Here is a 27,386-nt window from a genome sequence, read left to right on the forward strand (position 1 = left end):
GTACAAAAAGCACAGCCACTCTTTTCTTATTGTTAAGGAATACATGCTTTTAGGAAGGTATTTGTCCAAAATACCTTGTCCAAAAGAGTAAGTGCTCACTTGGTGAGCGTACCTTGGTGGGGCTGTGCCGGGGGGGGCACAGGGAAGGGAAGACAGCAAACCCACCCATCTGGCTCTTCCCAGAACAGGGCACTGTTCTGGGGTCTGGTTTCCTTCCACTCACTTCCTGTCACTGTGTCAGAGTGGGCTTATCCATTGTTGGTCCTTTCCAGCCCCCTGGGCCCTCCAGCCGGGCCAGCCCACATCGGGCTCTACACCCAGGGAGGACCGGCTGTCCTCACCGTCATCCAGACCTCCACTCGCACTCTCCGTGCAAGGCTGCATGGAGAAGTGGGGCAGGAACCAGAGAGATGTGAAGAGTTGACCCCAGGGCCTTGAGCAGCAGAGGCCAGTCCCTCCTTCCCTCCCTCCCTCCATCCCTCCCTCCATCCCTCCCTCTCTTCAGTTGTTGGTGCTAGGGTTTGAATCTAAGCCTTGCGCTTGCTAGGCAGGTACTCTACCACTTGAATCACAGTCCCCAGGTCTCTTCACTGTGGTTCTATTTTCAGACAGGGTCTTGTGCTTTTGCCCAGATCAGCCTTAGACAATGATCTTCCTGTTTCTACCTCCGAAGTAGCTGGGATTTCAGGCACAGGCCACCATGCCTGGCTTAGCAGAGGCTTCTTCCTAAGCCCCTGTTTTATTGTTCTCAATATTCACGAGCCAAAGGAGGCATAGAGAGACACAGGGAAGGATACCTGGGGCCGGGGCTGCCATTAGAGCACACAAGTGCTGGATCCGGGACCCCTGGACATCTGATCACTAGATGCACAATGCAAGTTGCTGTGCTAAGCAAAAATAAAAATAAAAAAGTAATAGATTCATTTAATGACAGTGCAGTGAAGCTGGGCTTTGCAGCTGCAGATGAGGGCTGCTGCCGGATCTCAGCATTGGCCTGACCCACGTCCCAGCTTTTGTAAGGTAGTCTCATACCAGCCGTCCTCTGCAGACCCCACAGAGCAACCTTCCACAGCCTGCGGTCCATTCTTGGGGCATCTGGACATCACTCTTCACCGAAGCTACCCTGTCTTCTGCTTGTGCAGTTTATCTATGTGTGCTACAGGACAAGTTGTCAGTAACAAAGCCAGGACCTCTGGGCAGTGAGGAGATGGCTTCCAGGGCAGAAGTACTTGGTCTGAGGGCAGAGAGGCCAGGGTGCCACCCCAGTGGCCTCTCAGGACCTATCCTCCAGTCCTAGCCCAGAGGTCCTGCGCAATTTCCAGGATGACACGTGCCTTCCCCAGCAGGGATGGCAGGGGAAAAGGCAGGGACCTTGGCTTGCAAAGGAAAGCTTGTCTTCTCCCAGAAGGAAGTCGGGCTGGAGTCTGGCTAGAACTCACCTCTCCATCCACATGCATCGTCTAGAGAGTGGTACAGAGCATGGCTGATGGCTTTGCAAGAGCCTAAGGCAGGGCTCGGGCAGGCGCAGCACAGAAGAATACTGCCTCTCTGCTGTGGAGCCCTTCCAGAAGGACCCAGAGGTGTTAGCCAAGCCCGGAACAAACACAAAAGCTGCCCCTCTGGCAGACCAGAAGCAGACACAGTCAGCCCTCTGTGTCTAACAAAAGTGACCTAGAGTAAAGATTACAAAAATCACTCACCTCCTTCGCAGAATTCTCATTCCCCTACAGACCCCAGGAAGAGTCCACCTCTGTTCCTTTCCCACATGTCTGTGTCTAGACCCTCCCTCCACCTGCTCCCCCCTGCGTCTTTCTTACCTCTCCTGCTCCCTTAGTGCCCAACATTCTCTTTCTCTCTCTCTCTCTCTCCTTACAAGTCTTCAGCTTTCATCTAAAATCCACTGCTAGCTTGTGGCTGGAGTCCCATGGACAGACATACACACTTAGGCCCAGGGTTCTGCATGCCAGCAGCTGCCTGTGACGTTGGATGGCCATTTTGTATCTGCTGTGCTTTGTAGAACTTTCTTCCTGGGTTCCTGTCTGATGGCCAACCCAGTTTGATTTTGCTACACATTCTTTCCCCGGAAGGTCAGTAATTGTGAGAACCACAGGAAAAGTAAAGGGAGGGAACCCCAGTAAGAAAACTCGGAGAGGACCCCACCAGCTTTTCTCAGAGCAGATCCCAGTTACCCCATCTCCTGTTGGCTTTTCGGTGCTGGGCCAATAAGTCTTGCCTGTTCTTCACACCGTTCCTTGGTGGCCTCATTCACCCAGCCAGTCTGGCTTGTCATGATGCCCCTCATGCAAACACTTAGAGCTCAATTGAGGATTCAGATTTCCTCTTCTTGGTAGCCATGCCTTGGTGGAGAGTGCATGTTGTTGTCCGAGATGCCAGCTAGAGTGAGAGGGAGGCCGCGGTGCCCTCTCAAGTTGCCCAGTGGATGGCAGGGAGGGGAGTCGCGGGGGTGAGGGCGGGGGAGAGCAGCCTGGTGTGGCCAGGACCCACAGCATCTGCAAGTGGCAGGGGTAGAGCTGTGTCTCTGTGGCTCATCCGCCACTTTCCACAGCTAGGCGCTCAGTCTTCCCAGCACCCTGCACATCCACTGGCAGAGCTGGCCCCGAGCTGGCGAGTGTAACAGATCCTGCTCAGTTCAGAGTAGGCAGGTAGTTTCTGCAGCAAGAGCAGCCGAGGCGAGGCTGTGAATTCCACACGCAACGCTGAGGACCGAGCGCAAGGCCGTCCCTCTGGAAGGAAGGCCGTTAGGAGAACAGTCCAGGCACATACTGCCGTGAAAGGGGCCCCGACCCACGTGTCCGGGGGTGGACCTAGTACGTGTGCCAAGGAGAGCCGCCTATGGCCCCCTATGGCAGACTTAAGGCGTGAGAGGCCCGCGCTCTGCGCAGGACGGAGGAAAGGTAAGATGCACAGGCTGAAGGTGCCCGCCGGCAGTGGCAGGCAGCCTCCGCACAGGCGGCAGCAGCCAGGCCGGCCTCTCCACTGAGTCTGCTCTCTTCTCTCGCAGCTCGGGGACCTGCTGCACAAGCTGCGGTTCGTGCTGGCCTATGTGGCACCCTGGCAGATGGCCTGGGGTTCCTCCTTCCACGTCTTCGCCCAGCTCTTCGCCGTCCCGCGTATCCTTTCTCTGTCTGCCCTCAGCCCGCTCGGGGAGTCATGCTGTCTGGAGGGGAACTCCTGGGGGAACCCGGCACCAAAAACACTTGAGAGTCTCCGCGATTATGTTTTAATGGGGGCATGGGGAGGCGTTTGGGACCCCTTCGGGCCACTTTGCTTTAAAGATGCCTCCTGGTCCAGGGCTCCTCTGCTCTGCAGTGTGCACACACGCACGCACACACAGACACACACACACACACACACGCCTTCTGTTTTTGCCAATGCTTCCTTTTTCTGTGCCCAGAGCTGCAGTGCGACAGCCCGCCTCCTACATGGAAACAACATCCACAATCGGACTGACTTGTGCAAAATAGTGCAGATTGATTTGCCATTATTACACATCACTGAGCTGGGCAGAGGCACATATGTAATATTATGTTATGACATAACATAAGTATTATATATACATGTGTGTACATACACATTTCATCACTGTTAAAAGCACAGACCTAGAGATGAATGGAATTCCCCATATCTTTGAAGATTAAAACAATAAATTGCTGCTTAGTTTCATGATTATTGGCAAAACAAAAAAGGCTTGGTTTCCTTGAATGCTTCTATGTTTCTGCATGATAATTCATTTTAATTCATTTAAAAACCAACCTGACATGCCCTTCTGAGGTTCCCCTGACATAGCTGTTTTCTGTGCACATGTGCATTCTTGTGTACACATGAGTATGCACATATGTGTGTGTATATGCGTGTATGGAGAGACAAAGATGTTAACTGAAAAATTCTTTTTTTTTTGGGGGGGGGGTCCGGTCGTGGGGCCTGAACTCTGGGCCTGGGCACTGTCCCTCAGCTCTTCAGCTCAAGGCTAGCGCTCTACCACTTGAGCCACAGCACCGCTTCCGGCTTTTTTCTTTTTGCTTATGTGGTGCTGAAGAATCGAACCCAGGGCCTCATGCATGCAAGGCAAGGTTCTACCACTGAGCCACCTTCCCAGCCCCACTGAAAATATTCTTGAAGAGAGAGATTGGTAGAAAGTTTCCAAGCCTGTGATTTGTCCTTAGAGGTTTCCTGTTCCTCTGTACTTGTACCAAGGTGCAGTTTGTACATTGAGTAGACTTCATGGGTTTAGGAAAAGTTCTGCTCCTCAGCAAGGCTGAAGCTCAGGTCTGGGCCACTCAGCCTTCTGGGAGCTGCTGTCTGTCAGTGTTGGTTGGACACAGCGTTGATGTAAGGTGCATTGAGGTGATTCACAGGGGACCGGATTGGGCCGGGCTAGCTGTTCCAGCCACGAAAACCCTGGGGAAGCACTGAGGGTTGATATGTTGCAGAGTTAAGGCCATCTCCTCCAGGGTTGTTGGAAACCTTTCGGAAAGCAAATCGAGCCCCCGTGGAGGGGCGTGTTCTGGCTTGTCTGGGTCCCTGCTCCCAGACCTGCCCTAGCATTTCTGAAGTGGCTCAAGGTTATTTGGCAGAACAAACCTAGAGAAAGCATTGGTGCAGGGTGAGCTCACCCGCCCCCCTTCCTCTGACTGAGGTTGGTCCTGTGGTTCTCTGCTTCCTTCAGCAAGGTCCTGGGGCTCTGGAGGGCGGCGTGTCTGTGCCTCCCTGGGCATGTGTGGCCATCCCAGCGGAGGCTGTCTGGCTTCGTCCCCAGCCCGGCAGGCAGGCCCCGAGGCTCGCACCTGGCACGTGCTGGCCGCTCGATGTCTGCTGTGCAAATCCAAGCAGCATCTGCTCCCATCTCTGCTTGGGCTTCTCCTGTGCCCGCGCACTTTTTCCTCAGAGGCTGAAGTAGGAAGGGTGCAGAATCAATGGCCCACTTAGTAGTTCTAGAACATTCCATTGATCTCTTGCTGTTTCCACAACTGTGCTGTTAGTGACATCCACTCCCATGGGGCCTGGACCTGCCCTCATGGGGGCACGGAGGCTGCCTGGGCTCTGCCTGTCCACACCACCTCCCCACCGTGGCTTAGATGTAAAGTATGTTTTCCATGCCACAAGCTTTCTAAGGCCAGCCTGGATCCCAACACGGCCATGTTAATTATTTTATCACCCCATTAAACTAGGGCCTCCAACCCAGCACGAGAACGGAGTAATTTACTCCATTCTGGAATTGAATTGGCTTTCGGGCCCACAGGGCCCAGTGGGTAAATTGCTTTCTCCAGTGCTAGCACGTTTTCTCCCCGAGTCTCTCTGTTGGTGTCTGAACTTGTAAACCCAGGGGAAAGCTGGGAATGCAGGCGCTCTACGTGTGTGTGGAGCCCGTGGGAGACGGCCGTCTTCAGTAATTAGACAGACGCACGTCCCACGCTGTCCCTGCCGAACGCGCGTGTGCAGGGAGGCATCCCCTCCACAGCCTTCCGAGCTTTTGTGACTGCTTTTCACCATTCAGTGATCAGTGCCTGTGTTCCAGCCCTTTCCCTGGGCTACGTCCCGGGCTCTCCCGGAGACAACTGCAGAGCTTCGGGTGCCCCATGTCGGGCCCATCCTGGGTTCCGTGGTCATGTCCGTCCTGTGTGCCCAGGCCTGCCGTGTGACTCCATCCTTGCCCACCCCCCCTTCCCCTGGCAGATGACCCACTCGGTCATCCTTCACTCCAGCCTCCCCCCACCCTCCACCTTGCTTCACTCCACTCTTAACTACACACACTGACCGTTACAAGTTCCAGACTCCTGTCACCTCTGAGCAACTGCCATGGTAAGATAGCAAACCTGAGGTGTTGTCTTCGGGAGTTTGTGTCCTCATGGAGGGGCAGACTGCACTGTCCAGCCCCAGACACACCTGACTGCATGTGGCTTTGTCCTGTTTGCCTGCACACTCCGCTACCTAACCCCCTTCCTCTGCAAGCCTCCTGGTGATGCACACGTGGGCACATGTGCACACACACGTACACATATTTATTTACAAATAGTGGGAAAATGTTATTGAAGAAACTGGTGCTGGCTTCCCAAATAATAAATGGTTATTGATAATTTATTTATTGTTGGTTGCAGGGCTTGAGCTCAGGGTCTGGGCGCTGTCCCTGAGCTCTTTTGCTCAAGGCTAGTGCTCTACCGCTTTCAGCCACAGCTCCATGTAGTACATATGTTGAGTGGATAATTGGAGATAAGAGTTTCACTGGTACTTATCTGCCTGAGCTGGCTTGGAGCCACAATCCTCAGATCTCAGCCTCCTGAGTGGTCAGAACTATGGGCATGAGCCACAGGCACCCAGCTGTTTTTTTTTTCTAAAGTATAATTTAATTTTACTGATTTACTACTTAGTAAATGTGGCCGGCACGTGCTGGGCAAGCAGTCTCTGTGGGAGGAAAAGGTCTTCGGGTCTCGGGTTTCAGGCCTTTGTGAGTCAGTGGTTTGAGGCCACAGGGGTTCGAGTGAGGACTGCAGGTGTATATGGTGGGACATGCAGCGTGCAAGGATGATTCTGGAAGGTCTGCATTTTCTATCTGTGCATAGGGATGGGGGCTGTCCTCCTGCTTACAAGCACAGAATGAGGAGCAGGGGTTCTGAGGAGGGTCCCGTCCGGAAGGACATTCGTGCCCACGGCGGTGACCTCTGTTTGCCTTGACTCCACCCTCAGATTCGGCTATGCTCTTCTTCCAGACGGTTGCCACGTCGATCTTCTCCACACCTCTGAGCCCGTTCCTCGGGAGCGTCATTTTCCTCACCTCCTATGTCCGGCCGGTGAAATTCTGGGAGAAAAACTACAAGTAAGAGCTACACCTGTGCCACACGCCTCTCCACAGGGGCCGGGCCTGCGGCCTCTCCATGGCAGGCTCTGGCTCCGAGTAGATCAGGCTTTGGGCAAATCCAGACTCGGGTGGACTTCCTACCTTATCAACTCCGCTCCTGGCACTGAGGCTCTGGAGGAAATGTGGCCGCTGGTGAAGCCCAAGCTGGAGAAAAGACCAGGGCTTTGGGTCCTGAGGGGAGAGCTTTGTGGGCCTGGCTCTCAGCGGGTGACCAGGGAGGTACAGCCTGGCCACCCATCCTGACATTTGACACCAAGCCTGCTCGGGGGCGGCATTTCCCCATGTCCCGCCCTCTGTCTCTGCACACGGTGGAAAGCCCCCAAGCGCACACAGGGTGTTCCCCTGCGTCCGCCACTACTTGGACGAGCTCTGAATTTCCTTCTGCCAGTGATAGGCTGCCGCCCCTTTATGGGCGGGGGCTGGCTCTGGGGATAGGTCTGGAGTGCCACCCTCACTTGGCTGCCCATCTGCCACACTGCTCACCAGTCCAGCCGAGGGAGGAGGGGCAGTGTCCACAGAGGGAGCTCAGGGGCCTCCTACCACACCCTCAGGGAAGACTTGGGCTCAGCCTGTGTGAGGACGGCCCAGAGCCAGGCTGGCCTCTTTCTGAGCTAGTCGGGTCTGGTTGGGTCCTGGCTGTTAACCGGGAACTCTGACCCTCCCGTATGGTGCTGGCCCTTGCCATCAGCAGAGCCCTGACCCTTGGTGGTGTGCTCTGTCCTGTCTCAGGGCCGGTGGCTCCCCGCTTCTCCCGTGAGGTGGTTATTTGAACACAGTGGGCACCGTGGACCCCCCAGAAAGTGTGCTCTTGGGCTGGGCCTGCCCTGACCACCGGGGCCATGCTCACAGTGCTCACCTGACTCCACATATCCACCCTGGGTCTGTGTAGCCCGGGCTGGCCTTGAACTCACCATCCTCCTGCCTCAGCCTCTGGGCATGCTAAAAGTAGAGTCAGCCACCACCATTTCTGGCTGTCTGCGAGTGTTTTTAGGAGAGGTAACAATTCTGGGGCTCTTTGGGAGCCCTGCTGGTCACCCCTGAGCAGTGTGAGCTTCCTGAGGGGCAGAGAGGGGGGAGCACTGCCCCAGGAGCACCGACGCCCAGGGAACCTTTCAGGGTGGTTCGTAGTAAAGGGTAGCCATCCTTCCACTTCCCTGTAGGCCCGGAAGCCCCTCCCAACCCAGGGCAGACACCCACAGCCTGCAGAGAGCCCAGTGCTTGAGGGGGAGGAAGGGGGCACAGCAGAACCAGCTCCTCATGAGGCCTGTGTCCTGATCTAGAAGGCGGTGCGCACCCCCAACACCACCATCAAAGACCCCTGGTCTCCACGTCAGGCCCTGCCCGGACTTGGCCTTCTCACACTTTCTCTTTTCCTTACTCTTCTTTAAGACATGCCTTACCATCTGGTAGCCCACCCTGGCCTCTGGCTTATGACCCTCCTCCCTTGGTCTCCTGAATGCTGGGAAAGCAAGTATGCACCGCTGTGATTGACACCACTCATTTTTTTCCTCCTTCCCTCCCTCTTTCCCTCCTTCCTTCCTTCCTTCCTTCCTTCCTTCCTTCCTTCCTTCCTTTCCTTCCCTTCCCTTCTCTTCCTTCCTTCCCTCCCCCTCCCTCCCTCCCTCCCTTTCTTTCTTCTTTCTTTCTTTCGTTCTTTCTTTCTGTCTCTTTCTCTTTCTCTTTCTCTTTCTCTTTCCTTCCTTCCTTCGTTCCTTCCTTCCTCTCTCTTTCTTTCTTTCTCTCTCTCTCTCTCTCTTTCTTTCTTTCTTTCCTCTTTCTCTTTCTTTTTGCTAGTTCTAGGGCCTGAACCCAGGGCCTGGGAGTTGTCTCTGAGCCTCTGTGCTCAAGGCTAGCACTGTACCACTTGAGCCACAGCACCACTTCTGGCTTTTTTGAGTAGTTTATTGGAGATAAGAATCTCACGGGGACTTTTGTGCCCGGGTTGGGCTCAGCTCTCACCTGAGTGGCTTGGATTACAGGCGTGAGCCACCGGCGCCTGGCTCACGCACTTTTTCTTAGTCACAAAGCCGGCGCCAGTGGTGGCTGAAGGGCTGTGATCACCATCCTCCAGCCCCGAGAGCGGCACATTCCCGGCTCCCAGGAGAGTGGCACGGCTTATCTGAGGGTATTACACATCGTGGAACGGGACTGTGTCCACTTTTCACACCTGGTCCCCACTGTGGGACCCCTTCCTGAGCTGACCCAGAGGCTGGGGTGTGCCGGGCTGCACCCCATTATGCAGGGTCAGGTGGAGGAGGCAGTGCGGTAGCAGAACATGGGGGCAGCCTTCATCTTCCCACATCCACTGCTCACTACCTCCCCTCACCGCCATGGGTGCAGCCCAGCCTCTCTCCACATGACATTTTCTCATTTGACAGATCAGAAAAGGAAACTGAGGGCCATCACATATGGTACCCAAGGTCTCAGAGCCAGCAACCAGCTGAGCTAGGATACTAACCCAGGTCTGGCCTTATTCCAAGCCCCGAGCACTTTCCATGAAGCCCCCAAGGCCCATCACTTCACACACAGGCATGCATGTGCAAAGCATCCTCAGAACAAGTTGTCTGGCCAGCACCCGGCCTTGCAAGAGCTCACACGGAGAGCAAACACCAGGCCCAGGTGTGCTGGGACAAGTCTCCAATCAAAGGAGGCGCGTTCCTCCATCCGCCCTTGCTGTCCTCCTGTCCCTGTCCCCTGTGCTGTCCTGCCCTTGGATAGAATGGCCGGCCATCCCCAATCGCACCCCAGGTTGGCTGTAAGAACCAACCCCACCCAGCTCCTTACCCAGCCTGCCAGATTCCCTGACCCAACGTAGGACACGGCCTTCTGCACTTGGTGTGTGTTGCTACAGGGGACTGCAGTGATACCAGGAGAGAAAATTAGTTAAATGACTAGTCACTCCTGAACCCACCCTCGAGCGCAGTGTTTGAGGGAGGGAGTGATGGGATGGGCAGACGGCGGTGACCCAAACACCACCCCCACCCCCAGCTCTGCCCCTGCGCCCGGCCGTGTTTGCAGAGAGAAAGGGGCTTTGGAGAGGCCTGGGATGGGCACTGGCCGTGCCCCGGATGCAGCTGTCCATGCACAGTGACTCCGACAGGCGTACCCTGGGCATCTCCTGTGGTCTGCACCCTCACATCTGCATGCATCTCCCGAGATGGGGGTGAAATTGAAGCCCCAGTCCTCTACTGAGCATCAGCTTTGACATTACACAACAGGACAGAAATCCAATTACTGAACTAATTAGCACCTGCATGTGGTAGGCAGGAAATTCACAGGAGGACAGCCCTGGGGTGGGAGCCCCCCACCCCCACCCAGAGCAGGGCAGGGGTGCGGTGCGGGGGTCATGTTCCGAGAGCCGAGACCAGGGAGCGAGCAGCTTGGCTGAATTCTTCCCATCAGAATTTAGCACCATGGTTCAGAAGAGGCTTTTGAACAGGGCTTCCAAAAGGCTTTGAATTCTCCAAGGAGGTTGGAAACTGGCTTTCCTTCCTCTGGGTCCCACTTTAAAAATCATTTATTCTGCTGCAGAAGGTTCCATTTGTGGAAGGTCTTGAGGTGAAATTAAGATTCCGTCTGTGTGGGAGCCGAGGTGCAGGCATGGATTGCAGCCTGCTATGCGTTTGTGTGGACAGCCCATGCTTCTCCTGTGCACGCAGGACCCTCCGTGTGTCCTCATCTGTGTAATTTCTGTAATTCTGCTCTCAACGTGGATTATGTTTCTAGAGAGAGGCCCTTTCTTCTCGTATTTTTGTTTTTTTAGATGGCAGTGGGGTTTGAACTCAGAGCCTTGTACTCATCCCTTCCCATCCCTTCCCTCCTCCTCTCCCCCCCACCCATCTCCACACCATCCTCCCTCCCCACTCTTCTCTTCCTGCAGTGTCACGTGGCCGGCCTTCACCCCAGTGCCGTCTCCTCTGCAGATCCTGCTCACACGCTTGTCGAGCCTGCAGGATCTAATCCTGACCTTTTACCTTTGTGACCCCTTCTAGAACAAGGCGCGTGGATAATTCCAACACGAGACTGGCAGTCCAGATCGAAAGGGACCCAGGTAAGAAGCTTTCTTCTACCTTCCTCCTAAGCTTCGTGTTTGTCTTCTCCTGAGGATGGACTCCAACAGGACAAGTGAGTGTGCTCATTCCTTTCGGTTGTGATGGACCTGCTGGTCTTGGTGAATAGGCAAATGAGGACAAAGCCAGTCGAGGAAGATGCCAAGACTCCTGGGTAAATCTGGAAATGTATTCTTCCTTGTTGAGGACTGACAAGCTCTTGTTCACACTGAGTGACTCTGCTGGGCCATTTTACTCTGTGTGGTAAATGCCAGCACAGACTGTAAGCCCAGGGATTGGTCCTCGGAGAATTCTTTGGAAAACAGCCATAGGATGTTGGTAAAGACAAGCCACTGCAGGATGTGCAATCCGGACTCCTCTAGAAAGCTCGGGCAGCCGTAAGCTAGGGAAGGTTTTGCCTGCTTGAAAAAGTATTTGACTTTTTTTTTCTTTTCCATCATCTCTCTCATTTTCCATTCTTTCTCATTCTTATCAAAGTGCAAATGTCCACTGTACTTTTAAATGAGGGGGACATTTTTATTGGCCCCATGTCCTCCTTGGTACCCCAGATCTCATCTAGGAGGAATGAGATCTTGCCCATTCTGTATGCAGATGCCTAGGTGACCCGGTGTACATTGAAAGTATACACCAGGACCCTCGGGTGCCACATTGGAGCTTGGCAGTGCCACACACTGTAGAGCGACAGCTGTCCCTTCACAGCCGTGGGGAGACAGGGCCTACAGCGTGCCACCACCACTGACCCAGAAAAGAAGTTGCAAACTTGGCAAGAAGAGTTTCTACTAAACATACACTGTTGTCACATCATCATAAAGTCAAAAATCCCCAAACCCAACGCCCTTAAGTTGGGCTCACTTGTATTTCAATTGTGTACACACAGGGAATATAAAATCAGAATTTAAGATTTGAAGATTCTGGAGACTCTGGGTTTTTTCTGGTGGACACTTGTGTCCGGGCGTGGAGGTGAGGGATGGGTGCATTTCTGTGTCTCCGTGGGACTCCATGATCAGCGGACCAGGGTGCCAGACACACGGTCAGCATCACCAGCACACTCTGCTTTCCATGACCATAAGGACTGCCTCGCAGGCCTAATCACACAGATGTGTGGTGGCTGCATTCTAAGAAGACGCTCCTTCAAAGATTTTAATTGTTTTGTTTCATTTAAATGTCAAACAATTTGAGTAGCCATGCAAACGATGCTTCTCTCACTCAGGTCTTTCAAAGACCTGGGACCTCAGTGATCCTCCATTGCGGTCTCCATGTTGGCATAGTGGCAGCCTCAGCCAGGATCGAGTGTAGGAGAGCAAGTCCCTGACATTTGACTGGTCCATGGTCATAGCCACAGGACAGAGCCCGTCAGGGTCAGGTGATCAGTGCACTGATTTCAGCTTGGCTTCACTGCCCAGCCAGGATGCTTATCGGCTGGCAAAATTGTTTAGAGCCTTCTGCACCTTGAACTACATGAGAGCCCGCAGGTGTTGACTGGGCTCTGGGCAGACTTCTGTCCATCTCCTCTGGCGTAGGCTGGACCTCCTGTCCATCTCATCCACTGTAGACTGGACCTGGACCTCCTGTCCACCTCCTCCGGTGTAGACTAGATCTCCTGTCCACCTCCTCTGATGTAGACTGGACCTTGTGTCCACCTCCTCTGGTGTAGATTGGGCTCTGGGCAGACCTCTGTCCACCCCTCTGGTGTAGACTGGACTCTGGGTGGACTGTCAGCCTGTATCTCCCACCACCAGACTCTGTTTTCCCACGAGATGACACAGAGGGCTACTTGAGTCTTACTTCTAGTGGTTTCTCTTGGGGGGAACTCTAAGCCTCTCTGGCTTTCCAGACATCCTTTCGTCCCCCAAAGTAAAGGTCCTGAGGTGGACTGTTGGTCCTTCTTCCACACCCAGGATGGTTTCCACACCCACGGCCTGAGGCAGGAAGCTGGTGATTCTGTCTTTCTTTAAGGAGCATACTGAGATATCCCAGTGAGGGGTGGGGTGGGGCCTGGCAGGAGGACCCAGGGAACTCGCTGTCCAGCCCGGCCCTGCCCTTCCCATATCGTGCTGGCCGTCCACGGGGAGCAGGGCATCCAGTCACCCATCCCCTGTGTCCTGCCACATGAACAGCATCACATCCTGCCCAGGTGCAGAACTTGAATGGCCACGGCTGGGGACACGTGTGGCCCTGTGGAGAGCAGCAGCCACTCCCCTGTATTCACTCAGGAACCAGAGGTCACAGTGCCTCCACCCAGGACACCTGTATGGTCACACACTGGCAACTGTCCCAAGGCCCTGTGGCTGACGGTGGGCATGCAGGCCACAGTGCATGTGCAGGGACCACTGCTGCCCAGCACTAGCAGCCAGCTGCACGGCCCACATTGAAGTGTGAGAGTCTAGGCTGACTTGCACACATGGAAGGCCTCCAGGAGGAAACATTAAGCAGCAAAGTCAATACTGTCTAAGCTCACAGTTCTCAGCCAGAGAATCTGTTAGTTTGTTAATTATCACTTGCATCTAGTCAGTAGTTTAATCCATGTGTCCCAAGGGCTGTTGCCCTGGAGTCCAAAGGGAACAGGTGGTCTCAGAATGCACGAAGATGGGCGGAACAACTCTTTTGGAGTCTATGAAGTCAAACTTGCATGGAGGGAAGGTGGGGCCTTGAACTCAGGGCCTGGGCACTGAGCACAAGGCTGAGTACATAAGCTCAAGGCAGGTGCTCTATCACTTGAGCCACAGCTCCATTTCTGGCATTTTTGGTGGTTAATTGGAGATAAGAGTCTCACAGGCTTTCCAACCTGGGCTGTCCTCAAACCGCAATCCTCAGATCTCAGCCTCCTGATTAGCTAGGATTACAGCCAAGAGCCACCAGCACTTGGCTGTGAAGTCTAATTTTCCCCATAACAAGTGACAGCCTGGGACACACACTCACTGACCCTCTCCCGTCTGCTGCAGGAAATGACGACAACAACCTCAACTCCATCTTCTATGAGCACTTGACACGGACCCTCCAGGAGTCCCTCTGTGGGGACTTGCTTCTTGGCCGGTGGGGTAACTACAGCTCTGGCGATTGCTTCATTTTGGCTTCAGATGACCTCAATGCTTTCGTGCACCTGATTGAAATAGGAAATGGTCTTGTCACCTTCCAGCTCCGAGGGCTGGAATTCCGAGGTAGGAGCATTTCCACTGTAGGTGCTGTGGGGGAGGGATGGCTGAGCCAGGGATGGCCAGATGCCCTGGGGCAGGGGAGAGGCTGAATGAGATGGAGAGCTGGCCACCTTGCCCTCCATTCAAGTGTTCTGACGTGCAGAAGCCGGGACTGCGGGGGAACAGCTACTCCATCACACCCAAGCCTGGGGGCTGGCTGATCCAAATGTGGCTTAGTCCCTCCGGCAAAACCCAGGACCAACCTAGCTCTGTTGGGCACAAATACTGGAGACTTACATGAATGATTGTCTGTGAGCTGTTTTTGTTCCAAAGAACAATGCCACAGCTGCTGTGTGGTCTGAGCGATCTTGTGGCAGGGAAGGTGTTCCACCAGTGTCGGTTGCTCCATGTGTGTTGGGGCTGCCTAGGTCTGCGGCCCTGGTGCTTCTGAGAACCCACAGCCAGAGTTGTGCGGTGGAGCAGGCAGGGTGTGGCATCAGGGAGCACACTTTTGAGAGGTCTATGGATGGGGCTCGGAGATGAACTCACTTCAGAGAAGAAAGGGTGCCCTGGTGGGCAAGATTGTGGAGCAAGGCCCATAGGTGGAGAAAGGAGAATGTTCAAGGTGTAGGAACTGACCTGTGCCGGGGTGTGGCCAGGCCAGGGTGATGTCTGGGACTGGGGCTGGCCAACAAGCCAGCTGCAGCGTGTCTTGGGGGAGGCCAGAGCTGAGCTTGGAGAGTCGCGTGGGGTCTCTGGGGAGGGAAACAGCTGGCTACTTCACACTTGAGGATCTGTTGGGTGCATCTGGAGGCTTCTAGAAGAAGCCAAAAGACGAAGCAGGGCCAGTGAAAGATGGCACCGAAGTCCCCTGGTCAGAGGTGGAGTGGGCACAGCACAAGTAGATGCTGAGGGGCGGGAGGGGGCTGACCGCAGTCCAGGTCAAGCATCGCAGTGGGCAAGGGGCGGTTACCAGTGGGAGTGTCAGGAGAGGCAGTGAGCTGGGCTGGGCACAGGTGCCGAAGGGCTCCTTTTGGATGTTTCATTTTTAATAGGCTCTGGATATACCCAGGCGAATCCATCAGGCAGAGAGTAGGGCCCTGGGTTTTCATTTTCTGTCCTGGGGAGCTGGGGACTCACAGGGAACGCGGCTGCACGTGGGGTGACCGTGTCCACTGAGGTGACCGTCACCTGGGGGAGGGATCCCCCTCCACTGAGCTTGAGTGTGAGGGCTGTGACCCACAGGGCACTGTGGGCCAGAGGGGCACACAGAGGTGGCCTCGTCGGGGCACAGGCCAGTCCAGCAGAGGTGAGGCGAGATCTGAAGGGGAGGAGGGACTCTCCTTTGGCAGGAAAATGGGGAGGAAGGGTGACAACAGCAAGGGGCCAAGGGGCCAGCCACGGCCTCCCGTGGCCAGGCCGGCGGAAGTGTCAGAGCCAAGGCCAGGGAAGCGCGCAGAAGCTCCCACATGGTGGAGGCAACTTTCAGCTATGCCTCTGTGCCCGTTGTTTCCCATCCTGACCTAAAGAAGGCATGTCTCCAAGTTCTGGGGTGGGGGTCCCTCAGCCTTGCCTCCGTGGACATTCATTCCCTTGTGGCTCTGCACAGAGGACTGTCTCTGTTGTGGAGCAGTAGCTCCTGTGCCTGGAGCATATGTCCAGTGCATTTCTGTGAACGTTGGGACCGGAAGGAGTGACGTTTGGACCAAACCGTGGGGTTCTGCAGAGTGATCAGGAAGCCGATTTCCAACAACAGGAACGTGCCACAAGAGGCCACGGGGAGAGCTGGGGGGGGTGGGGCAGACCCCGTCTCAGGGGCTGAGTGGAGGCACGTCCCCTGGCTTTCCCAACAGCAGCTACCTGGAGAACTCTTCAGTTTTCCTTGGAATTCCAGGGAAGACTTTTCAAAGTTAACTTAGTAGAATGTGAGTTATGGTTTCTACCACAAGTTCTAGGTAGTTGTCGGCCTTATTAACAAACTTAACTAATCTTTGAATTCAAACGGTCCAAAGTTGATTAGATCTTAGGCAAAGTGATTAGATCTTAGATCTTCTGCCTGCCAGCCCCTCCTCAAAGGCAAGGTCCTTCTCAGTTAGGAAACATCTGGATCTCTACTGCTGCCCAGCATTGCTTGTAGTGTAAGTGTGTGGTGTAAAGTGGCACAGCAACAAGAGAGCAGCAACATTGCATATTTCTCAGCATTGCGTGGTTGACCAGTTGTCCAGGGTGAGTCACACACATGCTGCCCCAGTGAAGCTGTGGTCCTGGATACCACACCCCAGGGTGAATGTGACCTTAGAACCCTGGATGGGCACTACCTGGTTACCCAGACTCCACATCCTGGCAAGGCCCAAGAGCCTGTGGGACTCCACGGAGGGCAGCACGCCTCTTCAGGGCTGGCCTTCAGGACGGGCGCCGTCGACTGCTGCCACATTCCAGTGTCCAGAGTCATGTTCAAGAAGAGCTCAGGTTCCAGTGGCTGTACAGGGGCCCTGTGGCTGCCTGGCACTGCCAGGCCATCAGAGGCAGGGGGTCATTCTCTGGGGCAGAATGTTGTAACAACCAGACTCCTGGAACCTCACAGGGTAGAGAAGAGATGACTTCCTGTGTGCTCAGGGCCATGCTTGGGAGGCCAGACCAAGAAGAGAAGGGCTGCGCTAGGGCCTGAGGATTCCTTAGACAACCTCAGTTGCAAGGGCAGCGGGCCCCAAGTTCACTCCAGCATACCAACACCGTCTTGCGGAAAATGCCAGCCTATCCAGCCAGGCTCGCTCAGGCTCCTACAGTGCACCGCCTTCGACCCAGCTTGACAAGAGTTTGGGACACGGGGACTTTATCTGAGCCTGCAGCCTGACAGAATCTAAATTGTGCTTTTGTTACAGGAAGAACTCCGTTGACCTAAAATGACTGTTCTGTTGATTCTCTCTGCAGCATACACTGTGGCGTTCCCCAAAGCCTGTTTATATCCTTAGCTGTTGTTCTAAATATCCTTTCCTTTTCTTCTTCATTCTCTATTCTTCCAGACAATAGGTTTTATTGTGTTCAAATTTAATATACTCCCACTCAGCCGGGGACAGTGAAATCTAAACTTGTGGGTCTCTCACCTCCAGAATGCTGAGGAAACGAGTGGAAATGTGAGCTGCATTCAGCATGAGCCCTTCCCTCCCTCCCTCCCACCATCCCTCTCTCTCCCCTCCCCCCCTCCCTCCCACCTTCCCTCCCTCTGTCTCTGTCTGCCTCTCTCTCTCCTGGGGATTGAGCCTCCTCTGACTGTGTTCATGCCAGGCAAGTGCTCTAATACTGGACTATACCCTCATTCCTGATTCCTTCTCAAGAAGTGAAAAATACACAAGAGAAGGTGGCCATGTCCCCAAAGCCACAGCCCCTCTGGGGCTGGGAAGATGGCTTAGTGGTAGAGCGCTTGCCTTGCATGCATGAGGCCCTGGGTTCGATTCCTCAGCACCACCACATAAGCAGAAAAAAAAAGCTGGAAGTGGCGCTGTGGCTCAAGTGGTAGAGTGCTAGCCTTGAGGTGAAGAGCTGAGGGACAGCGCCCGGGCCCAGAGTTCAGGCCCCATGACCGGACCCCCAAACAAAAAAAGAAAGAAAAAAGAAAGTCCCTCTGTCATCTTCCACGCTGAAAGTGAACATCCATAATTCTTAGCTTCAAGCCTCAGACATCAGCTCTAGCTACTCGAGAGGAAAGGAGAGGGCGCATGAGAGGGCACAGGTTTGTCCAGCGGGCAGAGGGAAGGGTCATGAATGAAGACACATGACAGCTCAAAAGAGCCACATCTGGACAAGGGACCCACATCAGTGACACCTAGCCTGGATACCAGGTGGCATGTCCCTAGAAACTGGACAGATGGCCTGTGCTGTCACCTCCTTCCTGACCTCTCCCATGGCCTGCCTCTCCATGTCACCCGTTCCCTGGTCACATTTGCATGATAAACAGACATGCTAAGGTCATGCGCATGTGCCCCAGACGCAGGGTGCCCCAGGCCAAGGAGCATCTGACTTTGCGGTTCTCATGGCTGCTGGTCACCTCTCACTTAAACTTGGGGGCATCAGTTGAGGCCACACTAGTGGTTCTAACAATGTGTCTAAGTGTCCAGTCCATGACCAACAGACCCTTTGATGTGCCTGGCATTCCCTCAGAGTCCCTCCTGGTGCCTGGCCAATGAAAGCACTGCCAGCTGCCTACACGTTGCCCCCAAGGTCACCTTGAACATCCATACAGAGCTGGTGGAAAGTGGAGGATTATTGTAAGCCAGGTCCAAGCCTTAGGTTCAGCATTTCTTTCTACATCCTATGGTCCTGTCATCCCTGTTGAACTGACACAGCCACTGGCGGGCTGAGGAATGCTTTCCAGTGTCCTGGAGGAAAAGCAGCAGCTTGTGGACAGCTAGTCTCTGGCACAGAGCTTCGTGTTCCAAATATAGAACATAAGCTTCCATTCTGGGCAGCACCTCTCATTCCTTGTCTCAATCAACACCGTGCTGAATGATTAAGACAAGGGTGGCATCAGGATATGAGTAGACCGAGTATGTGGCCCAAATGGTAGAGTGCTGGCCTAGCAAGTACAAGGTCCTGAGTTTAGCCCCTACTGTTAACAGAAAGGAATCTAAATAAGCCAGCCATATGTTTCTGTTCTATTCTTTTTGGCCCATTCTAGCACAGAATAGAAATAAATTCCATTCTTGCTCACCTGAGAAATCAGGACTGTAGGCCCGACTGCTCTTGCATTTGCATACATGACTTGCATCTCCCTGGCCAGGGAGGCTTTGAGGAAAACACACAAGAGCTGACGGCTGAATCTAGGTCAAGGTCACAAAGCAGGCGAGAAGGTCAGCAGGTTGAGGGGCACCAAGTATAAATTTTGTCAAGAGAAATGGAGTCTGCTGGGTCAGAAATCCCAGGTGGCCACCATTGGAGCACCAGCTGGGAAATCACGTTTCCCTGCTGTCCCACACTTCCTGCCTCCTCATCCCACAGTGATGCTCAAGGTGACCTTGGAAGAAGAAAGTTCTTGCAAAACAGGCAGGGCTGCCCTTAGGTCTTCCGTGTGGCTCCTTCTGTAGCCAGCCAAGCTCCCCACCCCCCCCTCCCCCCAGCAAGGACTGTGTGTAAGGGTGTGCTTATGTCATAGTGCTCAGCCGCTGAGTGCACCCAAGAGAGCCAGAAGGCATAGGGAGGGGGCAGATCAGTGATGGCACCCATGAACTGTGAGCCTTGGAAGGAGACAATGACCTTCAAAGCCAAAATCAAGTTTAGGGGAAGTGAGCTGAAAGCATCGTGGTTACTGGAGAACAGGAGGTTCTAGACAGAAACAGGATAGGGAACTAGATTTAGCCATCCACGTCTAGGGTTGTCCCTGTGGAAATCAGGGGAGGGGAGGAGAAGGGAGGAGAGAGATGAAAAAGAGAGGTAAAGGGAGGGTAGGGAAGGAAGATCCACAGTGGTTACACCTACAGAACTCAAGTAATCCCTCAGATTCCAGACTTCACCAATAAACTCCTGTGGTCTCCATTCAGAATTCCTAAGCCGATAATTTCTTCACTTTGAATTATGGGAGGGTCGGAAGCACATTGGCCCAGGAAGCAAGTGTGTGAAGGAAGAGGGCTTCCGATGGACAGGGAAGCAAAGGAAGTTTGGGAGCAAAGGAAGATAACACAGCTTCCACTCAAGCAGGGCATCCGGTCCTCATTGTAAGAGTCAGACTTGGTATTGTGGGGGGAAGGGGTCACATTACCACAGACAGGCACAATGGGGCGTGGGTCACATTACCACAGACAGGCACAATGGGGCGTGGGTCACATTACCACAGACAGAATCAACAGCTTTGCGCATTTCAACGTTTGCTAGAGTTCCTAGAGTTCCACTTCCCAACTGCCCAATGGACACCAAATGGTTTGGTTAATTTTCTGTCCCCCCCCCCCCCCCCCCCCCGTGGGCTGGTGGAGAAAAAGTTTTTCAAGAGACTTGCTTGCTCTCTCATGAGAGAGTCTATGACAAAAGAGGAGTGCTAGCTTTGGTTCAGGAGACAGGAACCTTGCACAGGATGATCTTTTAGAAGGGGAGGTCGTAGCCGCATAGCCAGGTTGGCCTGTGCATTGGTAGGAGGCGTTTTCAGAACTGCTGGCTACACCGTTCCTGGGCTGGGTGTCCACTGAGGAGTCAGGGCTGACAGGTGGAGGCTCACTCGGCTCCATGTCCTGCTCTGTGACGGGCCACAGGCTATTGTACCCAGGGCATGGAACCCCTGCCTCATGCCTTGTCCACTAGGCCGACAAAGGCAGTGACCATTTGAAAACTCAGCTATGTGAATGCCTTCCCAGGTTATTTTAAATAGCCCCACCAGTCAGCATTAAATGTAATCTTGATGATGGAATGCTGGGTTTCTTGTGGAATAGAGTCAATCCAGTTCCTTGGAATATCTGGGTGAGCTCCTATCAGAATAGAAGGGAAGGAAGTGGCAGCAAGCTCTGTGTGCGATGCGCGGATGTCGGGGATTTATGCGCACAGTAGCTGGAGGGTGCAAATCAAATCAGCCTCCCTCCACTGCAGGCCATGTGCCACAGGGGGCCGTGGCCAGCCGAGCCCCGGGGTCCCACAACCCCATCGCCCATGTCTCCTCCTGTGTTGCACTGGGGTCCAATCCTACCTCTTTTCCTGCCCTGAGCCGTAGGGACCAGTTTCCACACCACTGCTCTGGATCCATGGAGTTCACTGGGGAATCTTTCCTAAGCACAGCTCTCCTCATCTCCTTAGACCCTTTAAGAGTCTCTGTTGCATGACTGTTACCCTCAAACATCAGATTCATGCACCTCCCTCCCCGCCCCCACCCCTACCACAGGGATCCTGGCATCTGAGCCGGGTTTGTGAGCCAGTACAGCATCTGCACAGGTTGCATGGTTGATTTGGTCTCTGCCCCTCTTACTTTCCAACTTCCCCAGGAAACATCGACCCCATCTCCAGCCTGGCTGTGTCCCAGCAGGTGCCTCACACTCATGCCCACGTGCATCTACACTCAGCCGCACGAGGGGGATGTGCACTCGGGTTTGCCTACACAGCAGCATCAGGTGGACAGGAACTCTGGTCTCAGTCCATGTGGGCTGCAGCCTCTGTAGCAGCTCCAGGTTGGAGGCAGCAGCATGCATGGCGCTCTCTCAGATCAGAAGGCTGGAAATCCAGGGTCAGGTGCTGATGGACACATGCTGGTCTGCAGGTGGCTGTCCTTCAGTGTCCTTACATGGTGGGAGAAAGAGGAAGAAGCCTGGTCTCTGGTGTTTCTGCCTGGGCTCCAAAGCACCCAACCCTGGTGACCCAACCTCCTCCTGGGGCCCTGTGGCAGGCGCTGTGACCTGGGGTGGGGTTTGGAGACATGGAGTTTGAGGGGAAGCATTCAGTCCACAGCAGAAACGATGTTTCTCAGGGCTGGGTGGGTCCAAGCTGCCCCGGTCTATAAGAGCTGCAGATCCTTTCCAGATAATCGCAAGATCCGAAGGTTGATGCGGCGGGCGAGGCCCGTGCTTTCGCTGGGTTGTACTCGTCCACAGTCTACAGCCCACACTGTAACGCAGGGCTGGCAATGAAGACACTGCGCCCGCACCCCACAGCACCCTGGCATGATGGTCACTGTGCCCGCGCCGCACAGCACCCCTGCATGATGAAGACACTGCACCCGCGCAGCACAGCTCCCCTGCATGATGATCACTGCGCCCACGCCACACAGCACCCCTGTGTGATGGAGACACTGCACCCATGCCGCACAGCACCCCTGAGTGACAGACCACTGTGTCCACGCCGCACAGCACCCCTGTGTGATGGCCACACAGCACCCCTGCGTGATGGAGATCACTGCACCCACGCCACACAGCACCCTGGCGTGATGGTCACTGCGCCCACACCACACAGCACCCTGGCGTGATGGTCACTGCGCCCACACCACACAGCACCCCTGCATGATGAAGACACTGTGCCCACGCAGCACAGCTCTCCTGCGTGATGGAGATCACTGTGCCCATGCTGCACAGCACCCCTGAGTGACGAAGACCACTGCGCCCACGCTGCACAGCACCCCTGTGTGATGGAGACACTGCACCCGTGCCCCACAGCACCCCTGTGTGATGGCCACACAGCACCCCTGCGTGATGGAGATCACTGCGCCTGCATCGCACAGCACCCCTGCATGATGAAGACACTGCGCCCGCGCAGCACAGCACCCCTGCACGATGGCCACACAGCACCCCTGCATGATGAAGACACTGTGCCCGCGCAGCACAGCACCCCTGCACGATGGCCACACAGCACCCCTGCATGATGAAGACACTGCCCGCGCAGCACAGCACCCCTGCACGATGGCCACACAGCACCCCTGCATGATGAAGACACTGTGCCCGCGCAGCACAGCACCCCTGCACGATGGCCACACAGCACCCCTGCATGATGAAGACACTGTGCCCGCGCAGCACAGCACCCCTGCACGATGGCCACACAGCACCCCTGCATGATGAAGATCACTGCGCCTGTGCCGCACAGCACCCTCTGTGCAGGACCTGGCATTGACAGCCTCTCTGGTGTCTTTGCCAGAAATAGATAGAGGCCCTCCAAGCAATCATTCTATTTCCACCCCAGCTCTGCTCTCTGCACCGGCCCAGCAGTGAAGGCACAGGCTCAGTGACCGCGAGACCTTGGCAGTGCTATCTCCACTGCGTTCTTCCCTGTCATTCTCACGACAGATTTCCCGTTTGAGTTCATTCTGTGGATCCTTTTTCAGACTGACTTGGTGCCTTCCTGGCGCTAGGGTTCATCCAGCCTGGCACGGTCAGGTGTGACAAAGGAATCCTGAGGCGGGAAGTGCTGGCTCTTTTGGAAATGAGAGGGAGGAGGAAGAGGTCAGAGGTCAGGGCAGGATGGCTTGCTGCAGGGAGTCACACATGCATATGTGCGTACACACACACACACACACACACACACACACACACACACACACACACACACACTGTGGCTATGCAATAGGAAGTCAGCAGACGCCGGTGTGGCAACACCTCTGGAATCTGCCAGACACACTCAGGGCAGACGCTAATTTTCCCGACTTCTAATTAAGCAGTCTCTCATTCATCAGAACTAAAGCACTCAGGATGTTCCCCAAACTAATTTTTAAAAACAGATTGAGTGCCGTCTCTGCCCCGCTGGCTCAGGTCCTGAGGATGCAGACACAGCCACAGAGTCAGCTCTGACAGGAACCAGCAGACAAAGCCAGCCTGCGGCTCCACCTGCACCCCTCCAGTGTGGTGGACAGCCGGCCTGGGCACGTGCAGCCCGACCTGCCTAGTCTCCCTCGGAGGGACTCCGCTCCCAGCTCGTGCACCTGGCTGAGATGCAGGCCCAGATTTGCATACACACAGCAGAGTGAGCACACCTGCATTTTCATGTTCTTTCACAATATGGTCCTGAGTGCGGCTTCTGCCACTTAGAGCAGGACACGGGAGACCCAGAACTAGGCATCTGCACAGTGGGCCTTTGGCAGGCCCGCTGGCCACCGTTTTCTCATTTGTCCCCGTGTGGAGGCCTCAAGTCTGCTGGCCTGCTCCCCTTGCTTCTCTGGGAAGGTTAGAACTCTAAAGCATTCACCTTTTCATGTGCAATACACACACACACACACACACACACACACACACACACAGTCGTGGGTGCGAGTGTCCACTCCACCAACCTCCACAGCCTCTTAGCTAGCCTCCTGGCTAAGACAGACCAAGGACTGGCTTTTGAGCCAGTGGGCTCCACCTGGAGCTGAGCAGAACAGATAACTGGGAGGTGTGGAGTGTCGGTTAGGCAGTCCCGCACACCGTCCTCTGACTGGCTGCCCAGCATGCATCCCTGCACCTTACGTTCGGCTTCCCTGATCCAAGCCCATGAGGACATGCAGGGGTCCTGAGACCTGAGCCCAGTGGTCACTGCCTCACTTCTAATGTGGCGCACTGCCCGCGTTTGGCCTCCTGGTGTAGATGTATGTCCTCGTGGCTCAGCGAGAGTTAGCATGTGAGGCTGGAGGTGCCATCTCTGCTGCGTTATGACATGGGACTGGGCAGAGCCGGTGGGGAGCTGGGCAGGTATGGGGACATCAGCAGGATCTGTGCTCTGGTCAGGCCTCCCTGCCTACCAGGCACAGCCCCGACAGAGCCACAGCCTGGTAAAAATAATAGTAATGGCTCCCAGCCTTGCAGGGGCAGGGTCACCCGTGGGGTTGCAAGTGGTCTTTTACGTCATTTCCCCAAGAGCTGATTGTACAGACAAGGAGACCAGTATGAGCCACCTCAGTGCCTTGGGCAGAAATCAGAATGCTTTTACTGAATGCAGTGCCGCCGGTGCATATGGTTAGGTCTGTGAACAGCGCCAGGACCTTCCCTTTTCCACATGCTGCTAGTGTATTAGACCCCTCCCCCAGCCTGCTCAGACCTTCCAGATGACAATTCTGTGACCGAAACTGCCCCTTAGTGCAATCTGTCTCTGTGAAGATGTTGAAGAAGGTACCATGTGTGTCTCCGAGGGCTGTCACCCGCGTCTGGCACAGTGTCCTGGGACACACCAGCCCACACTGTATCCTGTCACGTGGCTGGGGGCAGGGCGGTGGGTGTCAGGCTGGGCCGGGGCAGCCTGGCAACAGGGAACCTGACAGGATGCCCCTGGCTGCCCAGGTCCCCTCCATCCATGCCTTTCTGAGCCTCCTGTCCCCTTGGCTGTAATGCACAGGTTGGGCTGTCACCTGCACCTATGACCTTCCTTGTATGCATCTGAAACGAGAATCCAAGTGCAAATACGAACGCGCAGGTGCGAGTCAGGATTAGGAAACAGGAAGAGTTTGCAGGTGGCCATGGCTATATGGGGTGACGGGATGGAGCATGCCCGGGTTCCTGGACTCTGGAGCCAGCTCTCCTCCAACCGAGGCCAGGCTCACCCAACCCCAGGCTCACCGCCCTCCCGCTTTGCTTGGCCAGGAACCTACTGCCAGCAGAGGGAGGTGGAGGCCATTATGGAAGGCGACGAGGACAACAGAGGCTGCTGCTGCTGCCGGCCGGGCCACTTGCCCCACCTGTTGTCCTGCAACGCAGCCTTCCGCCTGCGCTGGCTCACCTGGGAGGTCACCCGCACTCAGTACGTCCTGGAGGGCTACAGCATCATGGACAACAATGCCGCCACCATGCTGCAGGTGTTCGATCTTCGCCGGACCCTCATCCGCTACTACATCAAGGTGAGGGAGGCGGGGAGGGGAGTCCCACAGAGGGTACAGGTGGCTCCTCCTCCTCCTCCTCCTCCTCCTCCTCCTCCTCCTCCTCTTCCACCCCCAGGGGAGCTTGTAAAGAAGGGGATGGTGCATACTGCTGTCCAGGCTGGCCAGGGCAAACACACAAGACGCTGAAATAATGAAGCCAAAAGAGTGGCAGTTCGACTCAGGTAGTGGGGTACCTGCTCTGCAGCTCTAGGCGCTAAGCACAAACCCCATGCTGAAAAAGAACCAGAGCCACATGGCACAGCCAGGACAGTCCCGCGACGCTTCCTCCTTGCTCCTTGCATGCACGGAGACAGCCCCATCCTCTGCATTGCTCAGAAAGGCGCAGTATGGCTGAGACTCCTGGAGAACAGGGATGTGGGCCCAGCAAGGGCGGGAGTGAGCGTGGGTGCCACGCATGCCCGGAGGCTGTGCAGGTGGGCGCTGAGCTGAGTTGTGAAGGGGAGGGCAGCATGGTGGAAGAATTCTTCACAGTTCCCCACTCTGGGTTAGCTCATGGCCCAGTGGGGTCGGTGAGATGTGGGGAAACCAGGCCGGCAGCAGGGGACCTGAACTCTCAGCAGCTGCAACACAGGGCCTCTGGTGCAAGTGCGGCCCCATGGAGCGTGGCAGTATCTGCTGCAGCTGCAGAAGTTCACCAGGAATCCCAGGCAGGGCCTCGCCACGTGCCAACTTGGGGGGGTGTCTGGGAGGTGTGCCCAGCACCGCATTGCACATGCCTAGAAGAGGGAGAATCAAGTGACAGATGGCAGCGGGCATTCTCGTTGCCAGCTCCCAGGAGACGAGCCATCCCTGGATGCTTCCTCAGTTCAGGAGGCAGCGTGACGGGGACAGCTGCAGGAATGGCTGGATTCAGGAGCTGACTCGGAACGCACGTGGCGAGGAGGGAGCCACTAGGCCAATAGCCTAGGCCTAAGGAGGCCGGATGGACAAGCCTCAGAGCTGCCCCGAGCACGGCGCGCTCTCTCGTGCCGCCCAGACCCTCCGTGGCTGCTTCCTGCCATCTCCCACTCGCTAAGCCGCTCTGGACTTTGTGTGGACCCTGTGTGCCTCCCCGTACTGCCGGTACGGCCTGTGCTCCGGGCCTGCCCTCCCTGCCTCACACCTGCCCCCAAGGTCTTGGGGTGACCTGCTCATCAGCACTGGGGACCAAAAGACCTTTTTTTTTTTTAAGCTCCCATTTCGGCCGCTCAGGATGACTTCAGGTTTGAAGCATTCCTTCTCATTCTTACGATGTTCTTATTGAATAGGCAAATTGAAAGGAACGCAAACCTTGAAGTAATTCCTTGGCATAACAGGATCTTTTTAATAAACTGGGTCAATTACTCGCCCTGGATGAATACTTCTGGAATAATCTCCCCCCTGAGGACTTGAGGTTTTTTTCCGGCCATCTTCTCCATTGTGCCTCCATGCATTGGTGCCTGTGACTCTCGGAGCACCAAGAAGCTGGGCTTCTGTGAGAGCTGATGAGCACCCCTGCTGTTTGTGGCAGCTTATCACTCACCTTGCAAAGCCCAGCAAGTCCTTGGGGGCGTCAGCCACTGACCCCTCCTTCTACTGCTTTGTTTTCTCACTTGGAAAGACTGTCATGCCAGCAGAGCAGCCATTGTGGCTGCTGGTTCTACACAGAGTGGAGCGCGCTCTCCTACCTCCTCCCATCGGCTGTGTGTCACCCCCTGACTTTGAGATGATCTGTGGGGCGGTCCAAGCTCCCAGTCCAGCCTCACCGCATTGAGCACTGCTTCCATTTTCCTGTCCTAATGATAGCGAGCATTGGACATGACTTCTCAGCAGCATGCTTAATCTGTGCTCCTGTCAGGCTCTTGCCTTGCAGAAAACTTCTAGCCCTCCCAAAGAACGGATTCATTCAAAAACTACCCAGGGGCTTTCAGCATAAGCCAGAGGGTCGAGTTAGTCTCGGACTCAGAAGTGCTATGTCTGAGAAGGGCGAATCGTGGGTTATTTTGAATGCATCTCAGATGTCCACTGTGGGGACATCGGGAATGTGTGCTAGC

General features: G+C 55.1%; 1 protein-coding gene across 1 annotated transcript in view; it reads left to right on the forward strand.

Moving 5' to 3' along the window:
* Pcnx2 (pecanex 2) overlaps positions 1-27,386 on the forward strand; it is a 101,890-nt gene that overhangs the window by 58,593 nt on the left and 15,911 nt on the right. The window contains exons 22-26 of the mRNA XM_042686185.1: positions 3,023-3,131; positions 6,703-6,832; positions 10,867-10,925; positions 13,887-14,102; positions 25,079-25,332. Coding sequence (XP_042542119.1) covers positions 3,023-3,131; positions 6,703-6,832; positions 10,867-10,925; positions 13,887-14,102; positions 25,079-25,332 — 768 coding nt within the window. The remainder of the gene's footprint in view (positions 1-3,022; positions 3,132-6,702; positions 6,833-10,866; positions 10,926-13,886; positions 14,103-25,078; positions 25,333-27,386) is intronic.

Source organism: Dipodomys spectabilis, unplaced genomic scaffold (genome assembly GCF_019054845.1).
Source record: "Dipodomys spectabilis isolate Male_0828 unplaced genomic scaffold, ASM1905484v1 ptg000096l, whole genome shotgun sequence".
Taxonomy (NCBI): domain Eukaryota; kingdom Metazoa; phylum Chordata; class Mammalia; order Rodentia; family Heteromyidae; genus Dipodomys; species Dipodomys spectabilis.